The sequence below is a fragment of the Aulonocara sp. 'chitande type north' Nkhata Bay genome, linkage group LG14 (assembly GCF_057382095.1).
Source record: "Aulonocara sp. 'chitande type north' Nkhata Bay isolate Kocher_YH1m ecotype deep benthic linkage group LG14, A_spYH_male_GT1.1, whole genome shotgun sequence".
Lineage (NCBI taxonomy): Eukaryota > Metazoa > Chordata > Actinopteri > Cichliformes > Cichlidae > Aulonocara > Aulonocara sp. 'chitande type north' Nkhata Bay.
In genome coordinates, this window is record NC_141357.1 from 15,973,929 (window position 1) to 15,993,168 (window position 19,240).

The window sequence follows — 19,240 nt, forward strand, 5'->3', positions numbered from 1 at the left end:
AATGTCCTCATCAGTCGCATTTTTAGACTGTGCTAACGCTGCCGTGGAAGTTGCCCTAAACAGCTCGATGTTTTATTCCTTCCTGACAGGTACTTTGTCCCGTGTGAATGGACACAGTGCAAAACATCACACGCCCAAGAGCAACTCTGAGCAGGAGGAAACTTCCGGAGAGAGCTCTGGAGAAGCGGAGGAGGAGGAACAGCAGCCACCTCGGTCTCAGAAACCGTCAAGGAGCACGGCAGCTGCCCCAGTGAGAAAAAGTAGGAGTACAAGCGAGGAGGAAGAGGAGACGAAAGACATCCGCCCCCTCAGCACACGACACAAACCTCCCGTAAGCTCAGACGAAGAGGACAAACGGCCACACCAAAATGGAAGAAATGTGGAGGAAGCAGTTCACAAAGACCCGAAGAAAAAAAGCAAAGTTTCTCCGTCAAAAAGCCAAGACAAACAAAAATCTGCCTCAGCTCATAAACTGGATGGTGCGGAATCAGATGAACTCTGTGATTCTCCAAAGAGATCCAGCTCACGCAAGAAAAGGCTGAAAAAAGGTGACGAGCAGGATGCGGAAAGCAAACGCTCCAGCGATGAGTCCGACTTTGAAACGAGGACGAAAAGGCTGACGAGGAACAGGAGCATATGCAAACGGCCTCGCGGCGACTCCTCGGCTTCGCAGAGCTCGGAGCAAGAGTACAAACCCAAGAGGAAGTCAAGGAGGAAACGCTCTACTGGCTCCTCGGACCAGGAGTCGGATAATTCGGAAAATGCGCCGAAAAGGCGGCTGAGCCTCCGAGCCCTGCCGAAAAAGAAATACATCAGTGACAACTCATTCTCTGAGGAAGACTCTGCTTCTGCGAAGCCGGGCAGGCAGAGAACTGGCAACAGAACAGCGAGAGAATCTAGAGAAGACGGTTATAACACAAGAGTGTCTAACAGGACTTCCCCAAGTGAAACCAGGAATTGTGTGTCTTCCAAGAGAAAATGTATTTACACCTCAGACTCTGATGACTCGGATGAGGACAGAGAGAAAGAGCCAGTATCCAAGAGCAACAAAAACAGCAAGTCAGGCCCCTCAAAGTGCGCCCAAAAGGACGCCAAGCGTGGTAACGGCAATGAGCAGGACACCTCTTCCCACTCTGATTCTAGTGAGGAGGAAGAGGAGAAGGAAGAGGAGGACGAGGAACATCTTGGCCGTTCGACAAGGGGAAAGGAAAGCGCGAGGCAGCCCAAACGCAAACGAAAAGAAAGCTACAGCAGCAGCAAACACAGCTCGGACTCAGAAAGCGAGCAGTTGTCTTCAGCCTCTGAAAACTCTTTTGCCAGCTCAGGGTCCCACAGCAGTCCAAAGAGATGCCGCACACGGTCGGGGATCGGCGAAAGGACTGCCAGTCGCCAGCTTAGGCAGCGCCGCCAAAGGTCCGCCTCGGAAGAGAAGGACAGCGACGAGTCGTACAGCAAACCGCGGAGGAAGACGCGGGTGAACACCCGAAACCGTGGGAAACGGACGGTTAAGTACAACGACAGCGAATGAAGGACATAGCTGCTGGAGGTTACAGGCTTTAGAGGGAAGACGAAGCCGGACGTTAACTGGAGAGCTTAAGACACTTGATTGGCCACCTTACGGTAGTAGCACTGGAGTCCTCGAGAGAAAAATGCTGTGAATCTTTCATTCAGGGATATTTATATTTTCTATGAAAAAAGATTAAAGGAAAATTTAAAAAAACAACAAAAAACATGTTTATAGATGTAATACAAACTCAAGCATTTGAACTGCTGGTTTTCACAAGGATGAAGAGCAAAACATCACTTCCCATACTGCGTGTGGTGATTTTTGCCAGCAAAAGGTTTGGCAGAGGCTATTCTGGGGAATCTTGTCAGCTTGGGTGCTAATCTAATATACCTCTGTTTAATCAAGCATACTGCTGGCTTGCACTAAGATACACTGTAATGAGGTATTTCATACACTAGTTTTGCATTAGAAACTCAGGGGTCAACTAAGTTTACTGTAGTCTCAGACATGCAGTTTTTTGTTTTTGTTTTTTTGGTTTATTTTGTTTCTTTTGAGCTAAGGTAAGGACAAGAAGCAATTCCAGGTTGGCAGATGTCCAAGCACATTTACTGGGACAAAAACTAATCCAAGTTTAGACTTTTTGACTACAGCACTCCTTTGTAAATCCATATACTTAATGCTTGACTGTATTGTGAGTTGATATGAGCCAAATGAACTTCTTTTCCCCTTACATTTCTTCTTTTTTTGTTTCTATTAGGTTTGTGTTGTATTCTAGTGAATAGGTGTAAATATGTGATTAAGAAATTGCCTGAACTTCTTGGTGATCGTTCAGTGGCAAAGAGTTTATTTAAATTTGAGCTATTTCCTTTTTTTCTTTTTTCTTTTTATACACATTAACTGCATTGTCTTGCCATATGTCACAATTTGGTACTTTTTTCTTTTTCTTTTTTTTTTGCCAAGTACAGGTAACCAAAAGTACTTAATGCAAATTAATGTGATTTCTCATATTGGGAAGACTTTTTATTGTTGTTCTGTGTTACCTTCTTTCAGTATTAAAGTCTTTTTTTTTTTTCGGAGTTGACTTAAAACATTTTTTTTGCCAGTCATGATTTTGTTTTTGTTTATGGGGAGGTTTCTGAATACAGTCGCTTTATGACATTTTGCTTAATGTTTTTTCGTACTACACCTTTAATAAACAGATTTCACAGGAAGACTATTAATGCAATTTGTTCATGGAGTACAATTAATGACTTATTCTTCCTCTTAATAAAGGCATCATTTCAAGGTGTAATCTGTCTTGGACTGGGTCTTACCCGTTGATTTCATTAAGACGCTCCATCTCTTTGCACTTCCTGTGCAAACAGATGAACTTCTAGGAGTAGTTCAGGCTGTTTAAAGAACATTTAAAGCTGCTCTTTGGATGTTGGCTGCCTTTCGTTTTGATGATCCCACACTGCTTCAGTAAATTTGGTATCTGGACTCTGGGAGGCCAATGGTAGGTTTGCTTTCACATCGTTGGCTGCGTGTTCGGGAGCATGATCATGCATGTCAACGTTCATAAGCCCGAAGATTTCCAGCACCACTGGCTGAAATGCAACCCCAAACCTTGACAGACTTCCTCCCCAAATTTAAATTTTAGATTTATTACTCCACAAAATCCTGCTGCCACTAATTTTCAGTCCAGTTCTTGGTAATTTGGCTTCCCTCAGCCTTTTCTCTCTGCTTATCCTCTACTTCAGTCTTTACACAATACACACCATGCTGAGATACGCCAAGTTCTCAGCTAACTGCTCTTGGGGAATCACAATATTGGTGTAGAAATACTATTTTTATGGCTGTCAAACTGTGTTATCTTTGACATTTTTCACAAGACAATTATGTTTTTGTGTCATGCTGCTAGTGAAAAGTGCGTATATCAGGGATGTCAAACTCATTTTACACTGATGGCCACTGTGACCTCACATAGACCGGACCAATGAAACTTCACTTTCTGTCAGCGTGGAGAAGTTTAACCACACATTTAATCCCTGAGATATCGTAATAAAAGAAAGTCCAGTTTCAACAGTATGACAGTACAACAGTACATAAATGCTGCTTCAGTAAATGAAAGAAATCTCTCAGCACGACTCTTTGGACTTAAATAGTAAGAAATAAATGTGTAAAAATAACAGAAAAAATTCTAGCAGCCCAATGAATGGACTGTCCTGTAAATATATAAAAAAAGATTTTGTTAATTCACAGAAAAACTTTAAAAAAATGAGTAAGATTTAAACTCTAGACCTGTGAGCCAAGACATACCCTCCTAACCGCCACGCAACCGTGCTGCCTTATTTGTATTGTTTATAAGAATATGGGTGAGTGGGTGAAAAAAGATGGAATAATAAATAAAAAAAACAAATCTTTTGTTTTTATTTTATTTTGAAGAGACTCAAAACCCCCTGTGACACCCCTCAATTCTCAATCGTACTGCGCAGTCGCGTGAGTATGACGACATCGCGAACTAATTTTCGGTAGCTCATCGCACTTTCGCCAAAAATGAAATGAAATTTCAGATAACGAAATTTTAGATAACGACATTTTGTTTAAATGCAGTTAATTTGAACTTATAAAAACAAAGAGTGTGTCGTTTTTATTTTTTTAATAATGGTACCGGAAGCCCGATGTTTTGGTTTTTTAGCGAAAATACAAGTAGCAACAGTTATGGAGATTCGCTTTCATTTTCCAGTGAGCTAACATGTGAGCACTTCAATGGAACAGGTAAGCTTTATACGTCAAAGAAAGTCCGTTTTAATTATCCTGAAAAAGAAAGGTCTAAAATAAACTGACCTAGCTTTGTTTACATTTCCGGCTTTTGCAGCTAGGCTGACGTACAAACTAAAATCGAGCATGTCCTCTGCCAATCACTGTCAGCACTCTTAGCCTCAGAATCAACAGACAGGTTTGTACAACATGTCAGCGTGCAGGAGGATGTTTTACTTGGTAAAGCACAGGAGCCTGTTGACGTATGTACGGAGAAATCTCACTACATGGTCTCCCGTTGGAGCTGCTTTCAATGCCAGACCTCACAGGAAACTGGACCTGTTACAGAAAAATGTGGTGTGTACTTTAAAAATGATCATAATAAAAAAAAAACTTACAAAACTGGCAGAATAACATTTACACTATGTAGGTAAGTCTTGCTTTAGTTGGTGGTGATAACTGTGCGTTTGTGTGTGGTTGCAGGGTTTGTTTGGAGTGCCAGAGCTGAGCTGTCCTGCAGGCTTTCAGGTGGCCACAGAGACAGCTCTGAAGAACACGGAGCGTCTGGTGGAGAAAGCCTGTTCTTCTTCTCCTGGAGTTCAGACAGTCCAGTGCTTTGACCAGCTCTCAGATGAACTGTGTAAAGTGGCCGATCTGGTGAGTTCAACACATAAAAGTGTGCTAAACCTTTGTAGCAAAAGTATAAATAAGGTCATATTATTCCCCACATAGCCAAGACCAGCCCTACTGACTAACAATGGGCTGTGAGGTCGCTTTCATGTTTGTGATTACATGAGCATGATGAGTACCATTCATAGAGAGTTTGCGGAATGGCTGCAATCACAGCATTGTAGGATGGTGAAAAGATGTACCCGTGGTCTTTTTCTTTTCACGTAAATGTGTACATCCTCATCATTGAAAGAGTGGCCACTGGCCTGTATGTGTAAATAGACTGCGGAGTCCTAGCCTGACGCTTAGCCAGAGGTTGTTTGGTTTCCCCAAAGTCACGGCAAGCGTACACTGTGTTGCTCTGTTTGTGCCAGGGGACCTGATCCTTGGGGTGGACCAATCTTAGGCGTAGCTTTTTGTGTGTTTTGAAAGCCAAAGAGTCGTGATATTTTGAGACGGCGCGTCTCAGCTGCTCCAGTACTCTTGACACAAGGGATCAGAAGTGGTTTTTGCTTAAGCAGCAGTTGTGTCCCTGGCTGCTGTGTCTGTGGGGATGGTGTTCGCTCTGTTTGTGCTCCAGTCAAACCTTAAATATTGATCCATATGTGTTGGTTTACGATCAACACATCAACTTTTAAATGTTCCTCATTACTGATGGAAATCTTTTTCATATCCTTCTTGTTGAATTTGATGTGTTGGTCCACCGCGTTAATGTGATCAGTGAATTGTGTTATGTCCTGAGATTTGATTTTCACCGAGGTGTCATCCACATACCTGTACCTGACTCTGTGGCATTCCAGGGTAGGATAAGAGAGCCCTGTTTTCCATTTCCTCTATATACAGATTAGCCACGGTGGGTGAAAGTGGGGAACCCAGTGTATCTATGCTTCTGGCTGTGGACCTTTTATGTGAAGACTAAAGAAGTCACTTGAATGAGTGACAAAACATTTCTCCCACTGAAAATGCAAAGTCCAACAAAAGACCATTGTTTTAATCTCAACCTCCTAAAATTCAGTATGAGCAGAGATTGCTTGTTTTCTTGACAATCTTGTCAACAATAATCATTCTCCCTGTGAACAGGCAGACTTTATAAAAGTAGCTCACCCCGATCCAGCTTTCCGCGAGGCTGCTGAGAAGACCTGTATCGAGATCGGCACAGTCGTGGAGAAGTAAGAAGCGACCTATGTCGTTCATAGCTGCACAACACCAAGAACATGTTTTTATACGCTGTCTCCAACGGTGCGATACGGGTCATTTATGCTTCAGTTTGTGCCTGTGACAGATGTTGATGGTTTTTATGTTTCAGACTGAACACTAATGTTGAGTTATGCAAGAGCCTGAAGAATTTGCTGGACAACCCGGACATCGAGGCTCAGCTGGATCCTGATACAAGGTAATCTTACCTGGTCTTGTATCTGACCTGATTTATCCTTCATCTCATTATGAGATTATCTGATTGTTTATTTTGGCCTGTTGTGGCTTTTGTACATGTTTGCCTCTGCAGGCGAGTGGCAGACCTGTTCATGTTCGACTTTGAAATCAGTGGAATTCATCTAGATGACACACTGGTGCGTTTTTATTAATGGAGTTAAACACGCGATGTAGGAAACAATACCTGAAGGCAACATAACGGTGATTGTGCTTGGTGCTTTTTCACCCTGCAGAGGAAAGAGGCGGTTGCTCTTCATGTGAAGTTGCTGGATCTAAACAACGAGTTCCTGGTCGGCTCCCACATGCCGAACAGGATCGCCAGGTCTGCGATTCCCGAGCACCTACATCTGAACTTTGCAACAGAAGGAAGCTTCATTCAAATCGGAGGACTGCATGCAGATTCCCCCAATGACTTGGTAGGCATTTACTGTGGCTCAGCAAACGTTTCTCTCTTCTGCCCAGAAGGTGGCGCCTCTGCCACGTCTCAGCGCACAACATAGGATTTGGGTGCTGGTTATGAGAAACACTAAACCTGTGAGAGCTCAAAGCTTTAGTCAAGCAGCTGTTGTTGTTTTTTTTGTTTGTTTGTTTTTATCATATTTAATCTAATTTTATAGTGGATAGCAGTATGAAATAGTTTTAAAAAATTAGATCTGCAAACTTTGAGTAATCTTAAAATGACTTTCTGACAGTTGTGTTGTACCATTGTAGAATTTAAGCATGCTAAACTATTTTCTTTAAGCTTGAGATGAAAGAGAAAAAGAAAAGAAAAAAAATGAATAAATTTTAACATCTTCTGCTTGAAAGTTAGTGTTTTATCTAGCCATCTACCTCTGACCCTGCAAAGATCAGCAGCCTAGTTGTTATGCTATTTTAACAATTCTAGATTTTGTCATGAATTTTCCTTCTTCCTCTTCCACTTGTGTAGGTGCGAGAAATCGCCTACAGGATTTATCTCTATCCCAACGCAGAGCTGATGGGGTGTTTGGAAGAGCTGCTGAAATGCAGATACAAACTGGCCACACTGGTGGGCTACGAGTCCTTCGGACACAGAGCCCTAAAGGGGACAATGGCCAAAACCCCAGGTTACTACACCTCTCTGGGGTTTTTCTCACAGTCGGGACATTTTCATTATTCAGCACTGTCAATATTTTGTGCCTTTGAGAACTATTCTCGGGAGGTTTACACGCTGCATTTTTGTTCTTATCCCTCTTTGCAGAGACGGTGATGAGCTTTCTTCAGCTGTTAACAGACAAGCTGTCAGACAGGTACAGCTTTCCATGTTTTTCATAATAAAAATCCACTGATCAGCTATTTCAGTTTGGCACGAGCTGATTTATGTTTTTGTTGCCTTTGGTGTAAAGGCTTCATTAAATCGGTGCTTCCCCTCGAGGTTAACCATGAGTTATTAGGCTATTTAAGATGTTTCCCAAAGATCCACAATTACTGAAACGAGTGACCCTTTAATTAGTTTTGTCATACATGCGAATATGAGTTTGATCATTTGCACAATGATGCATTTTTAGAAAACCTTTGTGTTCCTCTTTTTGTGTGGGATGGATTCTCTGTGTGCTTAGATTTCTTCAAACAGTCCAAAAATATGCAATTCAGGTGGACTGGGAGACTCTAAATTACCCACAGGTATGAATGTGAGCCTGTTAGCCTGGCAGCCTGTCCAGGGTGTTTCCCTGCCTTCAGCCAAATGCATGCTGGGATTGGCTCTGGCCCCCGTTGACCCTGAGTAGAGATAGGTGGGTAAAAAGCAGGAATGAACGCCTCGAGTCATCACGCTAATAACTTGTTTGGTGCTTCTCTTTCAGAACAGCAAAAGACTTTAAGATGATGAGAGACATGAAGAAGAAACTCAGCCCTGGACATTCTGTGCGTGATTTTTATTTTTTTAATGTGCAAGAATATTTTTGCCAACTACACAACATTACACTCACTGTTACACATTTCTCTCTATGCTGTTATGCCTTAAAGCAATTAATACTGATTACACAATATTATATTTTAACTCCTGTAAGTTGATTCTGATTTAGAGTTACGATGAGTTCTGTGTTTTCTGACAGGAGCTCATGCCCTGGGATCATCCATACCTCAGCGGTGTCTTGCGTGCTGAAAGGTGAGATTTAGCTTTTATGAAACATATTTTTCAGCTTGCTGTCACTTGATAGTCATTCACATGTTTGTAATTCCATATCGCTTCACAGCGGCAGCTCTTATCACGTCCCACTTCTTCATCAAGTGTCGCTTTTTACAAAAGGTGTTAGGAGAGACGCATGGGAGTAAACTTCAGGTCTGATTTTCAGTCTAATCGACCTCCTTTTTTTTTTTCTTTTTTTTGTAACCCAATGGCTTCTTATGACTTGATGATCTAATCAGCCAATCACATGGCAGCTACTCACTGCAATCAGGCATGTAGACACGGTCATGATGAGCATCAGAGTGGGAAAGAAGGAGGATTTAACAACATTGTTGGTGTCAGATGGTCTGCTCTCAAAAACGCTAAAGTTGAACATGGCGATAACTTTACTGTACTCAAGGGACCCCCACAGTCATCAGATCTCAATGCAGTACCCAGTATCAGCAAGGCAGATGTAACTAAATGAAAACAAATGAAGTTGGACTAAAAATAAAGACTTGGAATTGTATTAAAAATTGTATTAAAAAAACAGGCGTCGATGCGTGATAGAAAGCATGTGCTGGCAAACCGTCCTGGATGTCACCCATGACGTGGAACTTAAATAAACTGTGGTCGTCTTTGGCATTCAGCAAATTCAAGGAGCCATAAGTTTCACTATTATTAGTTTTTCTTTTCACTTTCCTTAACATTTAGTGTTTTAAACACTAAATAAATACATTTTTATACAATTTAAAAAAAAAAAAAAAAGAAGCCAGATATACAAATTAAAAGTCGTCTATGGAAACACATTTTTAAGATGGTTCAATGAAATCATAAATGTGAAATAAAAATAATTTCACATTTCAGGCTTTAAAGGGTTAATGAGCTGCACTTTACAGAGCAAAGGCTAATTATATGTTGAGTCTGGGGAGGCATTAGGTAACTCTTTATTGCAGACATTAGTGATCTGTCAGGTGTTCTTTGAACTTAAGCAGCTACTAAGTTTTCTTGAAACTTGGACTTGATGTGTCTTTACAGATTTTCTGAGGAGGAGTGGGGTCTGTGCTCTCCTTCCTCATGCTGCCAGTCCTCTGGGACTGGTCCATCAATCCTCTTCCGTTTATCCTTGTCAGGGTCATGGGGTGGGGTTAGAGGCTATCCCAGTTACCATAGGGCGAGAGGCAGGGCACACCATGGATAGGTTGCCCGCCTGACCCAAGGCTAACACAGAGAGACAGACAACCATTCGCACTCACGTTCACACCTATGGACAACTTAGAATGACAGGTTAACCTAACGGCACTAAGCGCATGTCTTTGGACTGAGGGAGGAAGCTGGAGTACCCGGAGAGAAACCACGCAATGACAGGGAGCCACCATGCTGCCTAAAAATTGATGTGGCATTTAAAAAAAGAAAAGCCCTTTTCGGTGTATGACGGCGAGGAAAGGAACAGCCAAGATCCCAAATTTAAGTTGGTCCTCACAAAGACGGTCATACAAGTACACTCTTACATGCTCACATTATGTTAATTCCTCCCACTGAGGCTCTTTCGTCACAATCACAGGCTTTTTTGTTTCTCTCAGTCACTCATTTTCTTTTTATCGGTGCTTTTCCAGCAGTACCAGCTCGAACCGGTGTGTGTTCAGACCCTGCTGAAACAGGGACTAGAGCTTGTGTGTGGTAAACACAGCTAGTAGCTGTGTTCAGCAGTGGCCTGTTATTCATCACTGATAATATATGGATGTGGTGTTCTAGCTAAACAACCGTTTTGGCTCGGTGGTCTTTATCTTTGATGCCTTATAAGCAGCATGAATGAAAGGAGCCATTTTAAGCATGGGTGGCCAAACCTGAGCCCTGGCACTGTGGTGGCTTTGCCCTGCCAGCTGAGCTCACATATGAGTGATAGTCAGGATCCGTTTTCTTTTTTTCTTAGCTAGTCGAGTGAGCAACCTGCAGCTAAACGTATACAGAAATATGTCCTGGTTCAAAGCGGGCAAGCGTTACCATTCTTTTTTCATCTGGGCTTCAACTTCTGGTTCAGTAATAAAAAAAGGGCCTTTTGGGCTATTTGACCACTCTAGATCTGCTGATCTTCCTGTTTTAGAAGATGCACATGACTCCTATTTGTTGTTTTTATGTACTTTGTTGGATCACGGTGCTGAAGGTCACATCTCCTTCTTTCATTGATATGTTCTGATTTGTCACGGCAGGTACAACATAGAGCCCAGTCTGTACAGTCCCTACTTGTCTCTTGGTTCCTGTATGGAGGGTTTGAACAATCTCTTCTCTCAGCTGTACGGCGTCTCCCTCATGTCTGAACAACCCAGAGCTGGAGAGGTCTGGAGCGAGGATGTCCGCAAACTGGTAACTCATTATTAGTGAGGAAAAAAGGTTCGCTTGTGTGGAATAGTCTGTGCCAAGCGCTAATCCACGGACCATTTTTAAAGATCAAAGTTTCAGATGCTGTGTCTGTGTGCAGTTATTGGGTGATTACATCACTGTGCGTGCATTTCTCCAGGCTGTGGTCCATGAGACGGAGGGATTACTGGGATACATCTACTGTGACTTTTTCCACCGGCAAGATAAACCTCATCAGGTATGAGCACACACTCATCGACGTACTCGAGATTTTAAAGTATCTCTTCCTTCTTTGAAATGTGGTTAACCATTCCCAAACGAGTTTTGTAAAATGTGGATTAAAAACAGAAAAGCCACATTTTATTCACACTCGAACATCGAAACCATATTTTAACATAGATGTTTAAACTTAGACTAATTCATGAAAAAAAGCAACATTTCCAGTAAAGTTGGGACTGGGGCAGCGAAAGGATGGAAAACTAAATGCTACTAAAGGGAAACAGCTGGAGGAACATTTTGCAACCAGTTAGGTTAATTGACAACAGGTCAGAGTTTCACAGAAGTAAAGATGAGCAGAGGTTCACCAATCTGCAAAAAACTGTCTACAAATTATGGGAGAACTTCAGAATAATGTTCAACATCAATGTCTCTTAATCGACATAATATCAAAACATTCAGAGAATTCTTTGTGCAGAAGGCTGAAATTCAATACTGGATGCTCTTAAAATTAAACATTTTCTCTGTGTAAAAATTTTATTTCTATTGTGAGTAAAATTTGTTCATGAGATTTGCAAATCTCTACATTCTGTTTGTTTTTTCACATTTTTAAAAGTGTCCCAACATTTTCTGAGTTTGTATTTAATTATGTTTTGGTAACGTCATTAGTATATATCAGTATTATTTTCTATAGTAGCACTTTAGCCTCACTCCTCATTTTCCTCCCAGGACTGTCACTTCACCATCCGCGGTGGGCGCCAGTGCCAGGAAACTGGTCAGTACCAGTTGCCAGTCGTGGTGCTGATGCTGAGTCTGCCTCACCCTACCAAGGGCGCCCCCACCTTGCTCACTCCCGGCATGATGGAGAACCTTTTCCACGAGATGGGCCACGCTATGCACTCAATGCTGGGACGCACTCGCTACCAGCACGTGACAGGTGCGGAGTGACCCTTACAATGAGTAGGGCTCTTCAGTGGACCCTGGTTTGCTTGAGGATTTAGAGAAGTAATAATATTGGAACATTATGGCTTTGCATTTCCAAATGTCACAAGGTAGAATTACATAGATTGATACAGAGCTGTAGGAAGGGGTTATACATTACACTGTGGTGAATTGAACAAGGAAAGTAAGCCCCGAGGAGAGGGCAGATGATAGCTGGCTGCTAACGCTGTCATTTGATATGGTTTGGTTTGCAGATACCTTCAGTAGTAATTTAAGATCCCAAAGCCTTTATTTGAGCCTGACAACAGTATCTATTAACTGCACTGGAGGTTGTTTCTTCACTGGGCACAATGTTTAGACATGTTGGTTAAGTTTGTGTTGTGTAAATCTCATGACAGTTGCTCTTTTTCACCTCTGTTCTACACATCTATTCCTGCCCTATGTGCTTTTGCTTACTTATTGATATTGCTGAGTGTCACAAGATCACAAGGACTTGTATTGATTCTGACTTTTGGTTGGGGCTGTAAAGACTTTGGTTTCTCATTCTGGCTCACTTTTTCGTTTTTAACACTCTAAGCATAAAAGCCAAAGCACTTAAGCAGCCAAGAATAAAGTCACCTATATCCTGCTTTGTTTTAAAGTCTCTCATCCCTTCTCTAGGAACCAGATGTGCAACTGATTTTGCTGAAGTCCCCTCCATCCTCATGGAATACTTTGCCACCGACTACCGAGTCATCAGCCAGTTTGCACGGCACTATGAAACTGGAAAGGTAAACCTTAAACACTCAAAACGATTTAAACTGAGGACAGATTTGAATCGATAAAGTACAGAAATATGTTCTGATGAAATATTACGGTCATGGCATTGCCATTAAAATTTGCAGGATGAAGGCTTCAGATGAAAATTCTGTTCATTTGTAGCTTTAATCAGTTTTATCGTCTCTTTAGCCGCTACCCGAGAGTATGGTGGCTCGCTTGTGTGAGTCCAAAAAGGTGTGTGGAGCTGCAGACACCCAGTTGCAGGTAAGATTAATGTCTTTGCATGTACGTTGTCACAGAGCACGCAACAGCAGGAACCATCCATAACACGTGTCAGCTAATTTATGATGCTTGTGTGGCACTACTTTAGTGTTACGCCCACCCCTAAGAAAAAAAACAACAACTGAAAATCTCATACTAACACCCGTGGCGCAAAAGTCATAAAAAAACATAAAAAAACCCCTGAGGAGCTGATGTGATAAAGAACAGTCCTTCTCTGCTCATAAACAGCATCTGGTGGCTATGAAAGGTTTGGTTTTGTTTTTATCTTTTTGATTGGTTCCCATTCTGTTTTAGCCTTTATCCCTTTTTTTTTCTTTTTTTTATTAGGAAAGCTCTTGTTTTTGTGCTCCTTGCTTATCTGTTTTTCTTTACAAAGCTAAAACTGATTCAAACAAGACAACCACAAAACATGTTAAAAGTTTAATGGGCATTCATGTCACATTAGTCACCATTTAATTCTATTTCTGCAGTTTAAGAGTTTTCACGTTGGTGATTGTTTTTGCTTTTTTTTTTCTTGCTGTGTAGATTTTCTATGCAGTCTTGGATCAGATCTACCACAGCGAACCACAGAACCGCTCTACCACAGAAATCCTGAAGGACATGCAGCAGAAATTCTACGGCTTGCCTTATGCGCCCAACACGGTACAGCCTGACCACCTTTTTTTTCCCCTTTCTCCCCCCGTGACTTATGGTCTCTGACGTCATGACTACAGGATAAAATACAAGCTTGGAAGTTGTTGATAATTTAGGGTTCTGTGCTCTTCTTTTGATACCCATTTAATGAGATCACAGAAACCTTTTAGTCTTTAACTTTCTACTCACTTCTCCTTTCTTATTCGCTGTCCTTCCTCTTTCTCTCACTGGTTTTTTATCTCTCACCCAGGCACAGCAGTGTTTAAAGGATTAAAGCTGTTTTTTGAAGGGCTGCTAAAATAACAAAGCAGGGGGATACTTTAAATGAACCCTCCCAGGGGGAAATATTTGAGCCTCTTCCTCCCTCCTCTTTAATGAAAAAAGTGCTTTATTCCCCCACTTTAGCAGCTGTGGGCTGAGGAGGATGAGGCCAGGAGACAGAAGGGAATCAAAAACAGTCATAATTTAGCCAGAAATGGCCTTCATACAGCATTTACTCAGGGCTGTAATTATGTGGGGTTGCCATCAGGAATAAAGATTACAGGACTGCTGTATATTCTGCCCGGACGACCGTGTCCCAGCCAGCGTTTCTCCTCACAGGAGTCCTCCCACTCCTCTGTACGTGGCTCGCTTTGTAGCTCCCTCTCCGGAGATTGCGGTTTATGTTATATAGTTTCCCACTGTCGCAGTCATTTCTCTTCAAGCTTTCAAGCCATACGGGAAGCTCTAACAGGCACTTTGCCTCCGTGTGCACAGCCACAACCACAAGCGAGATCGCTTTCCTCATTTGAACTGAGGGTGATTGCAGTACTTAAACGTCGAGTATTAGATCACGATTGGATCGGAGCAAGTGAAAACAGATTTGTTTAGATCCTTAAAATGTTCTTTTTTGTGTGGTTTACCCTCTGAATCCATCCCTGTCTGACTGCCTTCATGGAAACGCAGCTCAGGAAAAAGTTTCCGCAGTAAAGAGAAGTTTGGAGTGGCTAATGGGTTACGGAGAGCCACAGATTATAAACATTAGGGTGATGCTGACATGTGTATAGTTTATAGAGGAGGGCTATCAGTTCCCGCTGTGTACAGAGTGAGAGGATCAGCTGCGAGTAACACAGACCACATGCTCACTCTTGAGCTGAAGATAATATTTGGGAATAAGAGGCAGAAAGCGAGGTGTCCTGCTCGCTTTTGTTGACATTTCTCTAACTGCTAATCCGTGCCTTTAACACTTGCAATGCTGTCCCTTTTATTTCCCCAGAGGATGAGTCGATGTGTATGCGACGGCTCACGTTCTTCTCACAAGTCGAGTTTGGAAAGACCTAAAAATGTCTTTTAACTGACACTGAAGAGGAGCAGAGTAAAAAGCAAGGGCTTACTCAGTTTCCTTTTGTATGTGAGGATGAAAAGGATATCTTGCTGACATGTGACCCGCTCGCACTCTCTCAGAAAAGCTGACGATAATCATTTGATGTGAGACGAAGGGATTGAAAACAAAGAGAAGCTTGAAAGCCTGATAATCAAGGCACTTTGTGATGAGTACTTAAAGCATCCTGTCAGAGACTGCGACATATTACCAAACAGTTTTTCAGTAGCAGAACATCAGCAGTCAGGAAGCACAGAGGAATCAAAGAGCCTCCGAATTAAAACAAATTAAAGCAGGCTTTTTGTAATTTTCTGGATGTGTTATCGCATTTGTTAGCGCGGCCTACATTTTCTATTTCATAGCACTTGAAAGAGCTGATCCGAGCTCCTGTATTTGTGTTCCTGCTTCTCTAACCCACACTTTCCTGAGCCGTGACTCCTCTCAGGAGTGCTATCGACTCTTATTAAAGTCACTACAGCCCTGAGGAGTCTTGTCAAGTCAACACGGGAGTGTTTTTCATGCTGTTGAGCAACCGCGCTTAGTTTAGCAGACACAGCTCCTCTCAAAAAGCAGTTGTTTTAGAGCTTACAACCTACAGTGCTCTTTGTCTTATTTTTTTACATTCATATCCCTTTATTATTCAAATTTCTGAAAAAAAGATGAACCTTTTTATGTTAAGGGTGATGTATAGCATCAGTAGGTTTTTAAATATCTTCTCACAAACGTGAGTTTAATAGATGTTTCCCAGCATAAAGAATTTAAGATTTTTTTTATCCACACTAATGCGTTATTTGGCTTTTTGCTGGAGAACATGTACCTTGATGTCAGACGATCCTTTGGAAGCTTCTTGGGCACCAGTCTGCAAGCACATCCCTCAGTTTCATGATTATTTCACTTTAATTGGAGTTCAAATCTTTAACGTGTATGAAGTCTGCTTCCCCCCCCATGTGGATGTGCAAGGAGGCGTCTGCAGTCTGTTATGTTTTGTTAACAACAGCAGCTGCTGCCTTTTCTAGCAGGCTGAATGTTTGAATGTTTGCCAGCTGAATTTCCCAGTGTCGCCGTTTTCAGAGATCATAAAGGAGCTCGTCTTTATAGATATGGAGAAGCTCCCCTTCAGGCAACAACATGGGAGAAAAGGAGCGAACGGGGCTTTCTAGCTGTTAGGAATTTCCATGTTTTGTCCGTTTTATAAAAGGACCTGACAGGATGTGATTTAATGTTTGTCAAAGATGTTTGTTCAAGGAAACTTGTATTCATTTCACCAGTTTAATATCATCAGTGAAGACGACGTAGGCAGCTCAAAAGATTGAGAATGTTTGGCGTATTTATGAGTCTGCTTTCTGTTAATATCTACTGACGTGTTGTTTTCACCTCGTCGGTCTGTAGTCAGGGTGTAGTCATTGCAAAATCTGGTCCTGAGTCACTGACTGAAGCAGGCGTTACCACAAACGCCTCTGAAGTACTTTGGCAGGTGTTTATGTGTCTGACTGTCTGGATGTTTCAGAGCAGGTTGTGTCAACATGAAGGGCTGGATATTAAAGGGTGAAGTAATGAGATTAGAAATATGAGCTGAACTGAGTGCAGACACGAAAAGATGTAAAGTTAGATTATAGCTAGGTTGTCCAAGATTGCTCGATTACACCTTGGTTATTTCAAATATGACTGTTTTAAAGACATCAAACTGTTTGGTGTTTGGCCTTTTATCACCTCAGTGTTTATACAGGAACCCTTTAAAATGTCTCCCTAAACGAGACAAACAGATGATTTTTCTGTCGGCGATAGACAGCAGTACTTTGTAGATGCTTTGTTCTACCATGACATACCGAATATCTGCGTAAAGCTTGTCTTCTCTTCTTACCAAAACAGTTGACATTTTGTCTCTTATTTTGGCACTAATGGCGACGGAGGAGTTATGGTCATTTAAAGAGCACTTGTGAGATGTGCACGCTGCCAGGCCGTAGGGTAACCTCACTCTATCCTTTTTATTTTACCCATTTTTATTTGTTTTGGTGTAAGGTGCCCAGTCTTCATGATTTAGTTTTTGATTACGAATGATTTTTTTCATTTTTAAAATTGATGGAGTGTGAATAGCTACAAAAAAATCTGCTGTTTTTACTCATTAGCAGATTTTAAAGTTGCATTTTTAAAGTAATCTGTCCGGCGCAACAGTCGCGTGTCACCTTGGATACGGTGACACGCGACAGATGCTGTTAGGAAAGTTGCAGCCGTGTGGGTTTAGCCTAGCGTTAGCTTTGTCAGGATTGGCAGGATTGGCTTCGCTGTCTTTAAAGTGATACAGTTGTTTATTTTTTTTTGTTCAATGTTCATTTTCTTCTTAAGGCATGGCAGCTGAGATTCAGCCACCTGATTGGGTACGGGGCCAAGTACTACTCCTACCTCATGTCACGTGCGGTGGCCTCGATGGTGTGGAAACAATGCTTCATAGAGGATCCTTTAAACAGGTGAGACCGAAGCTTAACATACTGTTAAATTTTACATACATACATACATACATACATACATACATACATACATACATACATACATACATGTGTGTGTGTGTGTGTGTATATGTATATATGTCTTATAAAACCATCAGAGCTTTCGCTGAGTTAAAGATGTTCTTATTTGAGAGAACCGAATAGAGGAATTATTTTTGTAGGGAGGCAGATATTTAACTGGACACATGGTTCATTATTTATAAGGGCAATAAATACTAAATTGGCTGGAATGAGGAGTCCTCCTAACAATGACTACATTACCTTGAAACTGAAGTACAGGTGGTGAAGAGTTGCAGAAACATAGTTCATATCATCTGTATCAAAGCCCTGGCTTTAATGTGAATGTGGCATCTGCTGTGATTCACAGACACACAGCAGCATCCACATTACCAGATCCTCCTCTATCTAAAGCATTTGCCCCGGACAAGCAAAGCAATAAGGTTCTGTTGTGGAAAATCAACCGTTAATCGTATCAGCATCGCATTGAGCCCTGCAGCAGTTTCACTTCTTTTTGTTTCCCTTTCTGTCTGTCTGTCTGTCCCCCTGGCCTCCTTTACCTCGTCTCGGTAACACCTGCAGTTGTCAGAGCTCTGTTGTTTTTATCACCTGTCTGTTGTTTACAGACAACTTAGCAGACTTGGCCCTGGGCTCCCAGTGGCAGCAGCAGTGATGGAGGGGTTGACAGGTGAATACAGGTGTCTGTAACCGTATCTCTTTCTCTTCCCTGCCTGTCTTCCATCTTGGTTTCTTTCTTAGGGAAATGGGTGAGCGGTACCGACGGGAGATGTTGGCCCACGGAGGAGCTAAGGAGCCCATGCTGATGGTGGAGGGTAGGTTCAATCTTTTTGTCACAAATACTAATAGAATATCATGTTTGCCCACAAACATCTGTAAAGCGCCATTCTGCGCCAACAGTTTGAGGTTTCCTCCCAGATTATGGAGTTGTCAGTCCATTGGCGTCTTGCCCCATGAATTTTTTTACATTTTTTTTTTAAAAAGGGTGTGTCTAATTACTGCAGGTTGTGCCACAAAATTTGTTTTGACTTGCTGGACAGCCGAGAGTGTGACTCCTGCTTGGATTTGTTGTTTTTCTTTTCTCATATGAAGCAGAAAAGGCATCCTCACTTAAAAGAAAGATGGAAGCTGCTGATCCAGCTGCTGTTGTTTCAGGTGGTCACAGCTACCACTGTTATGGTTTGTCCCACTCTGCGCTTTAGATTCCACCGTGGTACATGTTTACTAGTTTAACACACCTCCCAAGGTCTCTTATCTTTGTTTACAGGAGCTTTGTCAGCCCAAAGCCTGTCCTGCTCTCGGCGAGCTCACTCTGCGGCAGTTACACAGTGCCCCTTGCTAGTCCAGCCCTTATTTGATCTGCTTTTAAAGGTTAACTAAAGAAGATAATTAAAAAGATAACGATATGGCTCCTAGTGCTTTTTGTGTACACAGGCGATCATGAAGGAGGGAAAGACCGAAATGTTTGATTATAGGTTTGAGTGCTTAACGCTGCTGACTCTGCAGGGCTGAAAACACAGACCGGACCACTTTTGTGTTTCAGATCAAACAAACTCAAATATTCCAGTAACTATTCAATAGATTCGTCGTTCTCAGTAAATCTTCAGGATTTCTGTGACTCAATTTTCTTGTTGTAACACCATAACATTCACATTCCTTTTGTTTGATTATTGGCACCAAATGGATCAATTTATGACGAA

The 19,240-nt window shown here is 42.0% G+C and overlaps 2 protein-coding genes across 2 annotated transcripts in view; both read left to right on the forward strand.

Annotated features, from left to right (window-relative positions):
* brwd1 (bromodomain and WD repeat domain containing 1) overlaps window positions 1-2,718 on the forward strand; it is a 28,436-nt gene extending 25,718 nt beyond the window's left edge. Inside the window, exon 44 of the mRNA XM_086261198.1 lies at window positions 90-2,718. Within this exon, the coding sequence (XP_086117324.1) occupies window positions 90-1,528 (1,439 nt within the window). The 3' untranslated portion in view covers window positions 1,529-2,718. The remainder of the gene's footprint in view (window positions 1-89) is intronic.
* A 1,331-nt stretch (window positions 2,719-4,049) lies between these two features.
* LOC147314332 (mitochondrial intermediate peptidase-like) overlaps window positions 4,050-19,240 on the forward strand; it is a 31,676-nt gene continuing 16,485 nt past the window's right edge. Inside the window, exons 1-19 of the mRNA XM_086261199.1 lie at window positions 4,050-4,264; window positions 4,365-4,603; window positions 4,730-4,903; window positions 5,996-6,084; window positions 6,222-6,308; window positions 6,420-6,483; window positions 6,580-6,762; window positions 7,275-7,431; window positions 7,566-7,614; window positions 8,167-8,227; window positions 8,419-8,471; window positions 10,682-10,835; window positions 10,990-11,067; window positions 11,775-11,982; window positions 12,648-12,757; window positions 12,936-13,010; window positions 13,554-13,670; window positions 17,365-17,486; window positions 18,282-18,355. Of these exons, the coding sequence (XP_086117325.1) occupies window positions 4,457-4,603; window positions 4,730-4,903; window positions 5,996-6,084; window positions 6,222-6,308; window positions 6,420-6,483; window positions 6,580-6,762; window positions 7,275-7,431; window positions 7,566-7,614; window positions 8,167-8,227; window positions 8,419-8,471; window positions 10,682-10,835; window positions 10,990-11,067; window positions 11,775-11,982; window positions 12,648-12,757; window positions 12,936-13,010; window positions 13,554-13,670; window positions 17,365-17,486; window positions 18,282-18,355 (2,002 nt within the window). The 5' untranslated portion in view covers window positions 4,050-4,264; window positions 4,365-4,456. The remainder of the gene's footprint in view (window positions 4,265-4,364; window positions 4,604-4,729; window positions 4,904-5,995; window positions 6,085-6,221; window positions 6,309-6,419; window positions 6,484-6,579; window positions 6,763-7,274; window positions 7,432-7,565; window positions 7,615-8,166; window positions 8,228-8,418; window positions 8,472-10,681; window positions 10,836-10,989; window positions 11,068-11,774; window positions 11,983-12,647; window positions 12,758-12,935; window positions 13,011-13,553; window positions 13,671-17,364; window positions 17,487-18,281; window positions 18,356-19,240) is intronic.